At 35.0% G+C, this 17,284-nt stretch overlaps 1 protein-coding gene and 1 long non-coding RNA gene across 4 annotated transcripts in view; one reads left to right on the top strand and one right to left on the bottom strand.

Annotated features, from left to right (window-relative positions):
• The window catches only part of LOC138854312 (uncharacterized), a 63,927-nt gene extending 46,715 nt beyond the window's left edge, over window positions 1-17,212 (top strand). Inside the window, exons 4-6 of one of the 2 annotated variants that reach the window (XR_011393516.1) lie at window positions 4,163-4,266; window positions 16,392-16,514; window positions 17,074-17,212. This is a non-coding gene — a long non-coding RNA (uncharacterized lncRNA). The remainder of the gene's footprint in view (window positions 1-4,162; window positions 4,267-16,391; window positions 16,515-17,073) is intronic. The other variant, XR_011393515.1, reaches the window with a different exon arrangement.
• LOC128684543 (DCC-interacting protein 13-alpha) overlaps window positions 11,357-17,284 on the bottom strand; it is a 66,088-nt gene continuing 60,160 nt past the window's right edge. For both annotated transcript variants that reach the window (XM_053770795.2, XM_053770796.2), the window contains 2 exons: window positions 17,032-17,218; window positions 11,357-15,223 (listed from right to left, as the gene is read on the bottom strand). In XM_053770795.2, coding sequence (XP_053626770.1) covers window positions 15,017-15,223; window positions 17,032-17,218 — 394 coding nt within the window. In that variant the 3' untranslated portion in view covers window positions 11,357-15,016. The remainder of the gene's footprint in view (window positions 15,224-17,031; window positions 17,219-17,284) is intronic.

Here is a 17,284-nt window from a genome sequence, read left to right as displayed (position 1 = left end):
AATTGTTATAGTGCTGTTATGGCTCTCTACCAATATGCTCTGTATTTTGAAAGGCATTTTTATACTCCACTACCCGATACTTTGAAAAAACAAGCTGAACATAAAATACACAAGATCTACCTGTCACTTTAAGCTCTAATTACAGATTTTTTTTACAAATGCATACACTGTACATAAGAATGCTTTAAATTTAAAAGAGTAATATGAATTCTTGAGAAATTACGTGAAATTTATCTATTGGTTCACAAACTTTAGCTACCACATTCTAAACATTTCAGTACAAATTACATATTTATCCGTTACATGTTGTAACAGACTATAAAAAACTACATACTTTGACAAGCATGGCTATGTAAATATCAGTTACACACAATATATAATGGTACTGCAAAAGCCAGTAGAAGACACTCACATGAGCAAGAAGTGGAGTCTGCAGACTACTGTTTACTTTCATGATTTATTTAATACAAAAGTAACTATGTTCCTTAAAAATACTATATACAGCTCCCTCTTCATTAGTCTGTCAATAATGTATGTGCCTTTACCAATACTACAAATAGAGCAGCACATGCCAATTACACCCCTGACATAATTAGGGATCATTTTCATATTTTTAATATTGTTAAATAATTTAAATGTATGGAAAATCTACAGAAAAATTCTGCATAGAGGATGGATTAATAACAAAATAATTAATTTCACATTCTGCACTTAAATTATCAACTAAAAGTAATGACGTGCACACAGTATATATTGCATTTTTGTTTTTTTTCTGTACAAAACATGCCATTAGGAACAGAGTAATTTTAGATGCCTTTCACCTCTAGTACAGTTAAGATTTGAAGTAATGTTTCCTCAAACCTCTGAAGATGCTGGTCTGTACTGAAAGGCACCTGAGTGTGTTCTCCATTCCTTGCATAATAATTTACATAGCCAATCAGCTATTGGTGATCTCACTGCATTTTACATAACATAGTAGGGCCCCAACCGAAGTTTTGCACATAAGACACCCATTTTTCAACCCAATTAATTTCTTACGAACAAATGACTCGCTCTTTCAATGGTGGGGATTACTTAGCAAAAGGGAGTGCTTTCATGCTTTCAATGGTATCTGGAAGCAAACACTCTACTGATGTTCTATTTAAGCTCATTTCAGCATCTCCACTGTATTTTTTAAATGCATACTGAAATAGTACAAGATTGGGTAACAAATATTTTGTGGGGGGGGGGGCAGGGGGGAAGAGGGGTGGAAATTAACTGACATTATAACCAGAAAATTAGGACTTAGGAATGCATCAATCCATTTTACATTATTTCCTATTAAAATTAAGTTAATATTAGTTTTGTTTCTTCTGAGCCATACAAAGAAGTTAAGAGTAGATATACATAATTTGATACAAATGTAGGCACAAAAGAAAGCCACTAATTAGCATCAGTATAGCTGGTATAATTCACTACACTAAAGTACAACAAGACAGTTAGTGACTGATAAATTGGTCAGTTACAAATAAATTAGAGAATTTACATCAGTTCAATGACATGCATTTTATGGAGTGATCTATGTGGTAAAATCAAAGCAAGCAAATTTACATGGTTAATGGATATAATATTTATGTGAGATTTAATAGATGCTTTTTAACAATGCAGAAATGTTGGTAGATGAGGACCTTCTGGTATTTTCAAGGAGTGAGTTCAAAATTTTTAGGCCTCTGCAAGGAATTTTTGAACAGGTTGAGACACACATGGAATGTTAGAGATGTTTTTTCCTTGTATTTTGTCCATGTGTTCTGATGCAGCTCTCCAGATAGAATTTAAGCTCTGAGTTGTCCTGTAGACATAGCATGCACAGTAGAAAATGTGAATATTTTCGATGTTGTAAATTTAAACCTTTGACTAAGAGGGGCGTGTGTTGCCTGTAACCTAAATAAGTATTCTGAGAGCTGATTTTTGCTGAGTAACAATAGGGTAAACATGATAAGCTGTTGCTGATCCCCATGTGCAGGTACCACAGGTGAGGTATAGCTAGATTAGTTCATACAAAGTGAGCAAGGATGTTTGGGGAACATGACGTATTTTTGAGAGAATGCCCACAGTTGTGGATTTTTTTTTCTTAGAAATGTTCTAGATGTGGGTGTTGAATTTTAGTTTACTGTCCAGGTGTATTCCCAAGAATTTACTCTCGTCCTGCCTATTGATTGGTGTATTGGAAATCTTTGGGAACAAAGCTAAAAATGTTAACATGAACAAACATTATATAGGTCTTGTCAATAGTTTGATCCAAATAAATATTATTGCAGCTTTGGCATTTAGTATTAAGTGCAGCTATATTGTCATTTGAAATGAGAGTTGCAAACTGCCAACAGACTTGGGGAAAAATAGGTTCCGTGTACAGAACAGTAAAATACATTAATGTAAGTTGGGGCCCTACTGTATACAATTACAGATGTGTTAAATCATGCATTAGACATCATTCAAGGTCCACTACTTTGCATGCCACAAAATTATACATTGTGTCATTTAAGATAACCTAAAAAAAACTATATTCATGTTAAAACTTAAACATTAAAATTATTTGCATTTCTTTAAATACTCTAGAGACATTAGACTGATTACAAAGTCATTTTCATAACTAAGATGTATGGTAAAATGTTGAAATTCAAACAATCATTATTTAAAGCCATTTTTATATTTTTAGGCAAGACATTTATGAATTATGATTTAACTTTCAACTACACATGGAAGAAGAAATGCTACTAGTTTCACGATACAGTAATTTCATTTTCAGTGATAATCTTTATTTCAACAAATCATTAAAATAAATCTGATCTTATACAGCACCCACTCTTACTGATTAAAATTTTTTCAGCCAAAGATGTCTTAATGCCTCAATTAACATTAATATTGCCATTCGTATTATATTGCATGAATAATAACATCCTAAAATCATAAAAAAAAAGTGTATCCATATTTTTAAATTATTTTGTTGTCTGGCGTATTTTGGTTAATAGTTCAAAATAGGTTTTTCCTTGTCTGCAACAATCTGCAAGAGATTCCAATACTAAATAAATGATCATCAGATCTTTCTAGCATATAATTTGCCAAACCAGGTTTTGACTATTCATATCAAGAATACAAAAAAAAAAAAAAAAAACCACACTACCTGTATAATTAGGATATGGTGGCACATAAAAAAGAGTGCCTATCATGCTGCTTGCTTAGATGAGTTAACTAAATAATAATAAGTGTCATAAAAGTAAACAAAGCAATACATTTGCCATACAAATTACTGTACTGCCACTGAATATTATACAGAACGAAAATTTGGTAATTGAAAGTATATATCAGCCATTAAAAACTTGCATATGCCTGTACATAGTAATGAACTGCACATGTTAAATGAAAAGACCCACATGGACTTAATGCTTTTTATAAATACAATAAACTAATAATAATAGTAATAATTGCATTTGTTAATAATCAGTGCTTCTTAAAATACACAAGTAATAGACTTGACCATGTTTGATAAACATTTTGCCATTAAGACAAAGGGGCAATGATTTAAGTCTCATGGTCCCTATGGGTTTAGCAATTCTATATATTTATATTAATATTAGTTTTGATTGCACAAGATTGGAGGTATATTCTTTCAAAACTACACATTTCTCTATTATGTTTTTTATATAGACATTCTTTCTTGTGCACATGTACAGAATTTTTTTTTTCTTGACTGATAAAAAAAAAAAAAAAAAAAAAAAAACTCGAGTAACAGGGAAAGCTTCCCATTGTTCCACTTAGTTTGTAACATGCATTAAAGGCAATGTAAAAAAAAAAAAAATGCTTTTCATCTCTCATTTCTTTAACCCTTAAACGGTCCAAACGTATATATACGTTAATGCGCGTAGCACCCCAAATGTAGATATACGTTTTCTTTCATATTAAAATAATTGGGCATGCCTGGGTACCATATGCTCTTTTTTCCTTTTAAAAGAAAAGATTTTTTTTTTCCTCAAAAAATTTGGGGCGCTACGCGAGTGAACGTATATATACGTTTGGACCGTTTAAGGGTTAAATACAGGTTACTTAGTGTGGAATGATAATGAAGTTGCATGTAGTGGGGAAGAGCAATGCTTGTAATTTTCATAGCAAACACTTCTATCCTCAGAGATTCACTTCATTCAAGCCATTTAAGACTGTTTCTACTTACATCCATCTGCAGTATATGAAAATCTTTGGGTCACCCATCTTAGTGAGGAAACAACTGGCATGGTAACGTGTTCATATTTTGCCCTTAAAGTTAATTTTATGCTATAGATGCTCAAACATTTTTTACCATTATTAATCAAAGCATTATGACTAGAACTACTTTTAAAAAAAGCTAGTGAAGAAAAAGGAAAATAGCCACCACAATAACAATGTGAAATATAACTCAAAATTACACAGAAAATAATGATTATCTTGTGGAGTAAATTCTTGCCACTCTTGCAATTGTCTTGGCTACGACAAGACCCAAAAATTGAAGGGCGTTGTATAAAATTATGAAGTCTAATGCTGTATAACCCTTAACCCTCATGGATTTAGTGGTATTTAGCGACTATAATAAAACACTAACATGGTACAGTAATATTCTTTGTTTATGCAAGTGTACAAACATTGTATCATGCTGAAATAAAGTATCTTTAATCTTTAAGTTATGTAAGTTTTTGTTACATGAAAACCTTGTCCATTGCTTGCCTAACCTGTCATTCCCTCGTATGATAAATAGTTAATTTTGACTTTCCTATAACCTACCACCACCTTTCTGAAATACATCCTCATTCTATTTTATTTATACTTTACAGTATTGTATGCATGTTATTCTTACTACATGCTTTTAATCTTTAACCCTTTGACTGTCGAAGGGCCAAATCCTGAAGTTGCTTCTGGTGTCGCAAAATATTCGAAAAAAAAAAAAATTATTTTTTCTTATGAAATGATAGAGAATCTTTTCCCGATTGTAAAGACACCAAAAAAACGAAATTTGATGGAAAACTGACGGAATTACGCTCTCGCGAAGTTAGCGACTTCAGCGATATTTAAAAATCGGCACTTTCGCCCACTTTGAGCCCTATTTTCGGCTAATTCCGTTATTCCAGTCAACCAAACTCATAACTATTTCTTCAGAACTCTATTTTTTCTATCGATTGAGTACAAGAAACTGCCCATTTACCGATTTCAACTACCCAATAACATGGTCAGAAATTTGCAATTTGGCCAATTTCACGAAAATTAAAAAATATGACAATTTCAAAATAAGGTCCAGAATGAACAATGCAGACATTCCTGGCTCTAAAATAACATTTTCTTTGTTCATCAGTCATGTCTCCAGGTCCCTGTGATATTACTCTTGCTTTTTATTTTGAAATTTTATTCAAACATTTATTGGACAATGACATCATTTGTTCACTTTTGAACATCGGCAAAAATCAAACATTTCCTGTACTTTGTGCTCCATTTCCAGGTTCTTTTTATAGTAAAATTAATCAAAATCACCTCCATTTCTATAATATAGTTTCCATTCTATCAAATGAGACCAAGAAAACGAGAATACAACCACAAATACTATACGAAAATAGACCACAAAGTCGGCATTTTAATTAAAAAAAACGGTCTGAGTTTTTTTTTTCTCATTATGCACTGCGTGCTCCAGGATTTTTTTTATGTGGTGCACACTGACCACACAGACCCATTCTCTCACATGTGGGCGTACTAGCTTTCTCCTGCCTGATTTGAAGCCGCTAGAATTTGAGTATATATACGTCAAACACGGTACCTCGCAAACGTATATATACGGCCGCGACAGTCAAATGGTTAAGCAATATTTGTACAAAGAACACCCATGTGTAACATGGAGAAAGCTTTCAATTAAATAGCATTTTGCTTGCCAGGAACTCCCTCGATATAATAAAACAGACAATACAGTATAGTCTAAGGAAGGTCAAATGTGGTGAGGTCAGCTGTAGCAGGCGGGGTCACCTGATCACCCTGTCCTGTAAGATTAACATGGCCAACATTCTTTACATGTTAAAGCTCCAAATGTGTTGTACAACTGTAATGCTCAGACATCACAACTGATTCTGGACAATAGCTCTTGTAAGAGTACTTTTATGATGGGATTAGCCTCATCCCTCTTCATAAGATGTCCACTAGTGTTTCTACATATGATAGTGCATTATTATTGTGCACAGCACATTAAACATTCTCATTAATCCCTGTGTCTGTCTTTTCCTCCCACCCACCCCCCACAGACCTTGTTGCAACCTCCAAATGAAAGTGTAATTCCTTTGCTGGTTGTGCTATTAACTTCTTTCTGGAGAGTGCTTAAATGCTGGTACTAAAGAGTGACTCTGAGATCCCCAGCTGGGAAGATCCTGGAGATGTAGACTACATTGGAGTATGAGAGAATGACAAGTATCCTAATGTGCCAACTTCGAATTAATTTTTTTTTTTTTTTTAATAGGCTGTGTTCTGTGTTTACAGTCATAAACAAAATGGGAGTGAAAATGAAGTTTGGAGAGATATACTGATAATTACTGTCCTCTTAAAGGTACTCTGGGCTATATATCTGGAATATCAAAAGAAAATAAAACAATGACCTCCCCATAGTTTATTCCACTATTGTGGAATGTGTTCCATGGAACATTTGATTATTATTATTATTATCAAAGGGGAAGCGCTAAACCCGTAGGATTATACAGTGCCCGGGCCATGGAACATTTGAAATCGGAGATTCAGGTCTTCCATTCCATCAAGTGTCATAGCTTCATTACATGACTGAATTCTTGACTATTGATCATAGGAGAATGAATTTTTCCAACCTGCTGCTTAAATCTAGACAACACAGAGCCTTTATTAAATTCCAGCTGGAGGAAGAACAGGACTGAAAACTCCAGTTTTTGGATATCTCGCCGAAATCATGGTACGGGCAGGGATTGAACTCACGACTAGTGATTCGTAAAACTCCCTAGCCGCTGGACGAATCTTTATTATAGCCAGCTGGGCCAGTGGTTAATGCATCAATCTGGAGCTTTACAACTCGTTAGCCGTGAGTTCCATCCCTGCCTGTACCGTGGTTTATTTGCAATAGTGTCATTACAATTTTGAGTCGTATCTCACTGAATTTTAACATATGCTACTGCAAACTGATAACAGGTGGCTTAATACATTACTACTCGCAAAATGACCCTAAAAAAAAAAGTGATAGTCAGTTTTTCTTCAGAAATTAAAGGTTTGTAGCCCAGAATATCTTGTAGAGGAATGCAAGTATATTTAACTTTTTTCCACCAAGCTGCACTTTATTCACCCACTCTCCCTGTTTCATTTAAGATTATAAATGCAGAGAACAGCATATATTAAAAAAAAAACACAAGTTTACAAATTTCCAAGCAGATTCATCAGTTTTCCAAACTCCAATGCAGGCAATATCTTGAAAAATTTTCTAACTGGGGAAATCTGAGTGAGCACTATCTCCAGTACCAGCATCTAAGACTTCACCAGTAAGACTTCTAATGAACTTCCAGAGCCAAAGTAGTCTTTCATGTGAAGTTTGAAAAATTAAATTGTATAGAGGGGATACAGTGAGACCTAGACATGAGGATCAAAAATCATAAGTATCTATGCCACTTTAACAATAATTATATAATGCATGTTATAAAAACATTAATTAACATTTTATGAATGGGAATATGGCTGAATTCATAAGACCTGTACAGGTACTGCTAACTAGCATCATGAGACTTTGTACAGGCACTGCCAGGTAGAATCATCATAGCAGTGCCTGTACATGTCTTTTAACTAGAATCATGTCTTAGCAATACAGATGTGTAAAACACAGGTAGCTTTGGCCATTAAGTGACGTGACCTCACCATACCTCACCTTCCTCCAGATTATATATTCTGACTTAATGTTGAGCATTCAGTATTGGATTAAAAGCTCCTGGTGAGCAAAACTTCACCTAGATAAGTTCCCCATACACTGTAAATGTCTTTATACATTTGTTGGTTCTAGTCACCTGTGTTGATATATATAATATTTATGGGAACACCCACAGGGGTCACACAGCATTTATAGACTGGGAGGTATCCCGATTTAGATAATGGAAAGGGTAGTTGAAATTCTTTTGGAACAAGAGCCCATCAGTAGCATCAAAACACCTCCTGAAGGAGGTAGAGTAATATAAAAATAAGTAGGGCCTTCTACAAGAACAGTGAAGTATTATTTTATTGTGTAATGGTGAAACTTTTATGATAAAACAAAATGTAGCACCAAATAACCCATATAGTTTGAGTGTTTGGGATATTGGCAGTTTGGAGGGACTTCTAAACTGTCGTATATGAGCGCCTCTGCAAAGACAGTGATTATGTATGAGTGAGGTGAAAGTGTGGAATGAAGATGAAAGTATTTTCTTTTTGGTGATTTTCTTTCTTTTTGGGTCGCCCTGCCTTGATAAGAAATGACAGATGTGTTGAAAAAATATATATACAGTACACCTACCATCCGACTTACGACCGAGTTCAGTTCCGAGAAACCGGTCGTAAGTCGAAGTGGTCGTAAGTCTAACTTTACTACTGAATATCAACATAACATTTTTGTAATGACTTTTGTTTTATTTTGGTATTTCATGTTTTACATTACTTTTTATGCTGTTAGTGCTGTATTTTATACAGTAAGGTTTAGGATAAACACTGTGTACAACACAAACACTTGTTTATTTCCCAGAAATTTGGCATAAAAAACACGGTCGTAAGTAGTCGTCGTAACTCGAGCAGGTCGTAAGTCGGATGGTAGGTGTGAAGTACAATGCCTGCACTTTACAGGAGGGGTTTGGGATATTGGCAGTTTGGAGGGATATGTTGTGTATCTTTATGCGTATATGCTTCTAAACTGTTGTATTCTGAGCACCTCTGCAAAAACGGTGATTGTGTGAGTGTGGTGAAAGTATTGAACGATGATGAAAGCATTTTCTTTTTGGGGATTTTCTTTCTTTTTTGGGTCACCCTGCCTCGGTGGGAGATGGCCAACTTGTTGGGGAAAAAAAAAAAAAAAAAAAAAAAAAAATTCAACAAGTCGGCCGTCTCCCACCGAGGCAGGGTGACCCAAAAAAGAAAGAAAATCCCCAAAAAGAAAATACTTTCATCATCATTCAACACTTTCACCACACTCACACATTATTACTGTTTTTGTAGAGGTGCTCAGAATACAACAGTTTAGAAGCATATACGTACAAAGATACACAACATATCCCTCCAAACTGCCAATATCCCAAACCCCTCCTTTAAAGTGCAGGCATTGTACTTCCCATTTCCAGGACTCAAGTCCGACTATATATTATATATTTAAATTTAATAAGAAAGCAGTGCTTTTTTATATATATAAATAAAATGTTAAGAAAAAGTTATTTTCAGCCACTAAGATTCTGATTCCTATTTGCTCAAGTCACACCTATATAATGAAACTGAGACAAGGTAAAAATATTCATTTAAAAAATGTGCAAAAATGTAATGTAATGGGAAAATAATGCATATAGTTATTAATGTACTGCACATCAAATAATTTTTAGTTACTGGTAATTACTTTTAAGCAGTGTATGCAGTAGACATTTTACCTGCCTTGCCTATGGTAACCTGCTTGGGCTGTATTCTTTGATCTCGATTGTATAGCATGTAAACTAGTTATTTACCTTCATATATTCATTTATAATCAAGAACTTTAAAAAGGCTTAGTTACACAGGTCTGGTATAATTTTGTGAATATCATAACTGGTTTAGCTTTACTGAATGAAGGGTGTTTTTTCCTTGCCCTAACTTGTGGGAAAATGGCCAGTGAATCATAATAAATTTATAAGCATTTCAACATTGAGTGCATTTCAATAGAATATATGCATAAGCATCTCATTTATGAAACATTTAGTTCGCTGGAGGGTATTAATGCAGCATTACATGAAGGATTTATAAATCAAGGTAGAATATGTCAGTGTTTCCTTGTTGTCCTAAAGAGAATGAATTGTTTGTTCCTGTTCATTAAAAGGCTGGAACTGTACAATAAAATTAATAGGCACTTGGAGTTGGGTGGAAACTTCCCAGGAAATAGACATTAAGGGGGAAACTTCTATTAGTATATCAAACTTGAAGGGTGCAACCTCATGACCCTGAACCTTGCCTGGGAAAATTGGTTGCTGCCATACTGCAACCCTAATACATTTCAAGATGCTATAAGATTTCCTGTTAACACACTGAAAGACTAGGTGTAGTAATTCTAAAAGTTACATATACATTTGTTACATTTTAGTTAATACAGACACTTCTGGCATGGAGTGAGATTAACAAGTTAAGGAAACCTAGAGAACAAATGGATTTGCCGGTTAAAAATAGGAGAGGAGAGTTATTAAATGGAGAGTTAGAGGTATTGGGAAGATGGAGGGAATATTTTGAGGAATTGTTAAATGTTGTTGAAGATAGGGAAGCTGTGATTTCGTGTATAGGGCAAGGAGGAATAACATCTTGTAGGAGTGAAGAAGAGCCAGTTGTGAGTGTGGGGGAAGTTCGTGAGGCAGTAGGTAAAATGAAAGAGGGTAAAGCAGCTGGGACTGATGAGATAAAGATAGAAATGTTAAAAGCAGGTGGAGATAGTTTTGGAGTGGTTGGTGCTATTATTTAATAAATGTATGGAAGAGGGTAAGGTACCTAGGGATTGGCAGAGAGCATGCATAGTTCCTTTGTATGAAGGCAAAGGGGACAAAAGAGTGCAAAAATTATAGGGGGATAAGTCTGTTGAGTATACCTGGTAAAGTGTATGGTAGTTATTATTGAAAGAATTAAGAGTAAGACGGAGAATAGGATAGCAGATGAACAAGGAGGCTTTAGGAAAGGTAGGGGGTGTGTGGACCAGGTGTTTACAGCGAAACATATAAGTGAACAGTATTTAGATAAGGCTAAAGAGATTTTTGTGGCATTTATGGATTTGGAAAGGCGTATGACAGGGTGGATAGGGAGGCAATGTGGCAGATGTTGCAGGTGTATGGTATAGGAGGTAGGTTACTGAAAGCAGTGAAGAGTTTTTACAAGGATAGTGAGGCTCAAGTTAGAGTATGTAGGAAAGAGGGAGATTATTTCCCAGTAAAAGTAGGCCTTAGACAAGGATGTGTGATGTCACCGTGGTTGTAAGAGAAGTAAATGCGAGGGTCTTGGCAAGAGGCGTGGAGTTAAAAGATAAAAAATCACACATTAAGTGGGAGTTGTCACAGTTGCTCTTTGCTGATGACACTGCTCTTGGGAGATTCTGAAGAGAAGTTGCAGAGGTTGGTGGATGAATTTAGTAGGGTATGTAAAAAGAAAATTAAAAGTGAATACAGGAAAGAGTAAGGTTATGAGGATAAAAAGATTAGGTGATGAAAGATTGGATATCAGATTGGAGGGAGAGAGTATGGAGGAGGTGAATGTATTCAGATATTTGGGAGTGGATGTGTCAGTGGATGGATCTATGAAAGATGAGGTGAATCATATAATTGATGAGGGGAAAAGAGTGAGTGGTGCACTTAGGAGTCTGTGGAAGCAAAGAACTTTGTCCTTGGAGGCAAAGAGGGGAATGTATGAGAGTATAGTTTTACCAACGCTCTTATATGGGTGTGAAGCATGGGTGATGAATGTTGCAGCGAGGAGAAGGCTGGAGGCGGTGGAGATGTCATGTCTGAGAGCAATGTGTGGTGTGAATATAATGCAGAGAATTCGTAGTTTGGAAGAGGTGCGGGATTGCCGAAACTGTTGTCCAGAGGGCTGAGGAAGGGTTGTTGAGGTGGTTTGGACATGTAGAGAGAATGGAGCGAAACAGAATGACTTCGAGTGTATCGTCTGTAGCGGAAGGAAGGCGGGGTAGGGGTCGGCCTAGGAAAGGTTGGAGGGAGGGGGTAAAGGGGGTTTTGTGTGCGAGGGGCTTGGACTTCCAGCGGGCATGCGTGACCATGTTTGATAGGAGTGAATGGAGACGAATGGTTTTTAATACTTGACGTGCTGTTGGAGTGTGAGAAAAGTAACATTTATGAAGGGGTTCAGGGAAACCGGCAGGCCAGACTTGAGTCCTGGAGATGGTAAGTACAGTGCCTGCACTCTTAAGGAGGGGTGTTAATGTTGCAGTTTAAAAACTGTAGTGTAAAACACCCTTCTGGCAAGAGTGATGGAGTGAATGATGGTGAAAGTTTTTCTTTTTCGGGCCACCCTGCCTTGGTGTAAATCAGCCAGTGTGTTAAAAAAAAAAAAAAAAAAAAAAAATTGTATTCTACCACTCTTCACCTGTCTAGACTTAAGTAGTCTATAAGTATTAGGTTAAGTCTGCCCGAAATGCCTCGGCGTGATAATGGTTTTCTTTGCACCAATCAAATTATGAAATGTAAACATACACTGTAACCTTAGCAAAGAAATAAAATTTCATTTTATTTATTTTTATAATTATGGGTAACTCTTAATGTCATGGGGTATGCCTAATAAATCTTAAATTTCATAATGAATTATAAAATATTGGGAAGCAAATGTAAAAGAAAAACAAAATTAGGCATCATCTGCAGTAGGATGGCAAGCCACATTTGTAATATTGATTATGTACGCTATTATGACATCCACTTTACATTCATCACAAACTTGTATGAAGATATTCAGTATTTATCTGTATCTGCATTAGAGCCGAAGTACACTTAGAACCACCTGGTTTGCATTTTTCTTTAGCATCTTCCTCATATCTATTAGCATTTAGAAGATATGCAATCATCACTGCAGCATCCTTGTAAAGACTGTACTGTGTTTTTCGGGTATTGAGAATTTAAAAAGTCAGAATTTTCCCCTCTACTTCAGACGCTGTATGATTGCATAAATGGTTGTGACACTGGTCATTTAATCTCGCTTCTTATCCAATCTCCATAAAGAGAAAGCTAAGTTTTTTTGTAATATGCAAATACTGTACTGTATACATATACTATATAAAATTATAAAAATTTAGTTCTCTGATAATTCGTCTCATGCTTAACTTGCATTATAACAAATATTTTCAACATATGCATGCAATCTTGCATAAAAAGTCAAACTGCCTTCAGTTTGGCAAATATCAGGCATCAATCAATGACAATCGTTATGTCAATCTACAGTTTCCAATTGTGCTGTCTAATGCTTAGTTATTTTTAAAAATCTTAAATCTTAGTCTTTACATGAGCCTTAACTTGGAACAAGCAATTTACTTTGCTCTCTAATAAACCTTTTAATTATAAGGATTTCATTTTTCAGTATTGCAAATAATACCTACAAGACAAAACTCTCCAGTTCAAAAAATATCAGGAAGTTTAAATCATTTGTACTACAGCACATTTGATTTTAATAGCCAAGAAGAGGTTAATCTTCTTTTCACCATACAGTAGGGCCCCAACTTAAGTTAATGCATTCCTGAAAACTGTTGCAAGTCTGGTGTTTGGAACTATGAGCTTCCAGAGATGCCCATGTCATGTGTATCCAAGCCATAATATTCTGCATGTAATTCAATTTAACTAAGAATATTTACCCAAAATAATACAGTATTAGTTAATTAAAACAGAGCTAAAAGATGGACGTGTAGTACAAATTGATTGAGGAAGGCAGGAGCTGGTCTCTGACTCACTCGCTCACTCTTTCTCTCTCAAAATACTCTTTACACACACTATTCACTTCTTCACTGCTGTGGTTGGGTTTGTATTACAGGAGGAATGGGGCAACAGGTGTAACAGGAGAGAGCAGCTGGACTGCAACCCTTCATCACTTCCACCCACTCTTGCACTGTATCAAATTCAACTCTACATACGCTTGACATTCCCTTATTATTATGGTGAGGGTTAATGTGCTTAGGTGAATAGTGGAAAAGTAATGGTAAGGATAACTATGGGGAAAGGTGTGGCATGAGTTGATATCCTGAACCTCACAAATGGACATGTCCAGTACAGAGGAAGTGGTTAGTGGCTACTACAGAATGTAATTACAGTATTTAATCTACAGGTTTTAACAAACCTCTATCCCCCCCACAAAAAAAAAAACTCCACAAATTCATAATGTACACAAACATATTTCAGCTTTAAGAAAATCATAACTACTAAATTTATAGTTCTTGACCAATCTCTACCAAACAAATGAGAGCTATCTATATATGCATAAAATGAAAATAGACAAAGTATGAATGCATTTGGTAAAAACTCTTAAAAAAAAAAAATTAAAAAATAATTTGTTTGAATATTTGCAATGATTGTAACTGCAGATCTGTATTCAAAAGTAATTAACAGGATTCAAAGCGCCAACATCATAAGTTGGGACCCTATTGTATTGTGAATGCCCTTATAATGTAATTTAACGAAATTATCACTAAGTATGTATAGGTAATAATATTAATAGCTTTGATTAAAATTTGTTTTTCGTGGATAAATTGCTTTCACTGTTAGTCAATTTTAATGCAAAGTCTGAAAAATCTAGCTATTTTATTTTTAAATTTTTAAAACATTTTGGCAAAATATTACATTGGTGATACCATGTACAGTATCAAAGCTGAGTACCAATGTTCCACACAGCATTAAAGTTATCTAGAAAATTCCATTCAAAGATTTCATGATAAAATTCAAAGCTTGGCACACCTTTAGTACAAAGCCTGCCTCTGTTATTCAACCCCTGCATGCAAAGTACACTTTGGCTGCCAACTACAGTAAATATATAAGGCTTCATTTCCATAACAAAATTAGCCTTAAGATACTCTAAAAGCCTCCTGATTTCCATATCAGACATTTAGTAATATATTTTATTTGTCAAAAGGACAAAAATGCAGACTGTTTCTCAAAAATAAATTTTAAAATGTAAAAGACCACATTACTGTATTTGTATATAAAACAAAAAGTAATTTATATGGTGAACAGTCTCAAATAACTAAACCTTAGCTTTGTCACACACTTGCTTTTAAAAGCCTAGTAATACTCAAGTGACAAGGATGCTAAGCTTCACTTTCTGGATCCTGTCCATCACCAGCCACTACAGGGTCAGGAACTGGTGTGGTTTCTTTGCAACGAGTAGGAACTGGTGATGTCTTTGGAGTAGTGTCGGTCAAATCGCCATCAAGGATGAGGAACTGGCCATCAGAGCTCACTTGAGGGGGATCATCGATGTCTGGAAGTTGAGCTATATTGGCTAACAAGAGTTTCTGTAAATATATTAGAGAGCAATTAATGGTACCTTACTTTGAGAGACGTGTATATACAGCAAGAGCTAGCCAAAATTAATGTAAATCTCTTCACCTTGTGCAACATTGGATGAATTGTAGGGTTCCATTATAATTAACTTCACCTTCTCTCTTGCAGTGCTGTATGACCCTTGTGGGTTTAGTGCTTAGTTTTGATGATTTACCTTCTCATTATTATAGCACATACACTGGATCTCTTAGTTCACAATATACAGGTACCAAGATAAAACATGTGATGCTCATTCCAAGGCTTAGCGCTCTGCTCCACTACCTAATTTTTCCAAGACTTGCACATCTCAAATATGCTTGTCTCTCAAATTTGCCACTGTCTTATACCTTGTGTCATACACTTCAGAAAACAAAGAATGAAGTCTTACATTTTGCTGGAAATAAGTAACCCAGCAACTTCATGTGCAAGTGTTGTGTATGAAACTGGTTTATCTTCACAGCAGTGCCAAACCTTTTGAGTTTAGTATATTCCATGAATATATTAATATCTTTCACATTATAGGAGAACCTTTATTTCTGTGCGAGTAGAGAAAATATGAAATAAATGTTCCTGTAAATTATTTTTAACAATTCTTACCCAGGCATCAGGTGCACAGTATTTGAAATGAAGCAGTTTTTCTTCTCAAATAGTGTGATTTAGGTAGTAGTATTCAAAATGCCAGTTACTTGCCATATATTTACTCAGAAAAAAAAAAAACTAATAATTGGCAAGCATTACAAACAATATTTAACAATTTGGTATTTTTTTATGGAACCTAAAAACGTTGATAACATATTTGGGGGGACTGTTAGCTATTACTAAGCATGGCACCCAACTAGAAAATGACTGCCCTTGACTTTCGAATATTTAAACTGTTCATTTGTTAAATACAGTAAATCAGACCACTCATTGTCAACGATGATACTGTATACTGTTGAATGATAGTACAGTATTTACAAAGCTTGCGTGTACATTTAAATGGATCACTACACCAGAATTATAATCAAAAGAAGCACTAAACCACAAGGGTTATACAGCAACATTACACCAGAAAAGTTGCCATATAGTTGAGGTAAAATATTTTTATTCTTTGCGTGAACTGTCTGATAACTTGTCGTTAATTTTTTGTTTTTGTTCCAGTGGTCTTAGACGACTGGAAACAGAGTGGACATTTACCAGTCACCTTCCATGATTTCGATCAATTCAAAGTTAAACAAAGATATAGAAGTACATGGAGTCATGACACCACACGGCACTCCAGGGGTAAGCAAATGTTTAGGTGTAGCTTTCAACAAAACTGTTATCCCAAGCAAAACACTGTCTACAATAAAGGCTTGTTGTAGTATACTGCTTCTCTTCAACTAAGAATATACCTTTAATTTAATGAAAAATCACATAAATGCATATAAACTTCGACAATAAAATTAACACGTGCAAAGGAACACATTAGGGTTCAAAACATGTTTTGAAATGCATGTCAAGTGTATTTGATTTTATATTCAATCTTCATAATTACACTAAATTAAAATTTTTGTGCAATCAATAATTATCAAAAATTAAAACTACAGGAAATGCAATATCTCAATAGATTTGGAAACTCTATTTTTGATTCTGTATGAAGTTTGTTCCTTAGATATTTTTTCTCCACCTTCATGAAATGAAATTTTATTAATGCCTACATTAGCTGAAAAAATATTTAAATTTAGTAATGAGTGAATTTGCTGCATTTGTTTTTCCTCTTGTCAAAATGCATATTAAAAAAGCTGAAAAAGATACTGACTGTTTCCTGGTTTCTCTTTTTCTCAATTGTTTTCTTCTCCAGAAGATGATCATAAGCTGCCTTTGCTGCCACTCCCAGTGCAGTACAAACATCGGTTCCACTGCCATCTGCCTCGAACACAAAGCACGAGTACCTGGTGTTATCTGCTCCTCCGCTCTCGCTTTGTCGCACTATATATCCTACGAGCCTGAAGTAATTAGTGGAGACTTAGTAGTGGCCCATATGTTGTAAACTTTCAAAGCACTATAGATAA

Source organism: Cherax quadricarinatus, chromosome 4, assembly GCF_038502225.1.
Source record: "Cherax quadricarinatus isolate ZL_2023a chromosome 4, ASM3850222v1, whole genome shotgun sequence".
NCBI classification, from domain to species: domain Eukaryota; kingdom Metazoa; phylum Arthropoda; class Malacostraca; order Decapoda; family Parastacidae; genus Cherax; species Cherax quadricarinatus.
This window is presented reverse-complemented; position numbering and strand designations above follow the sequence as displayed.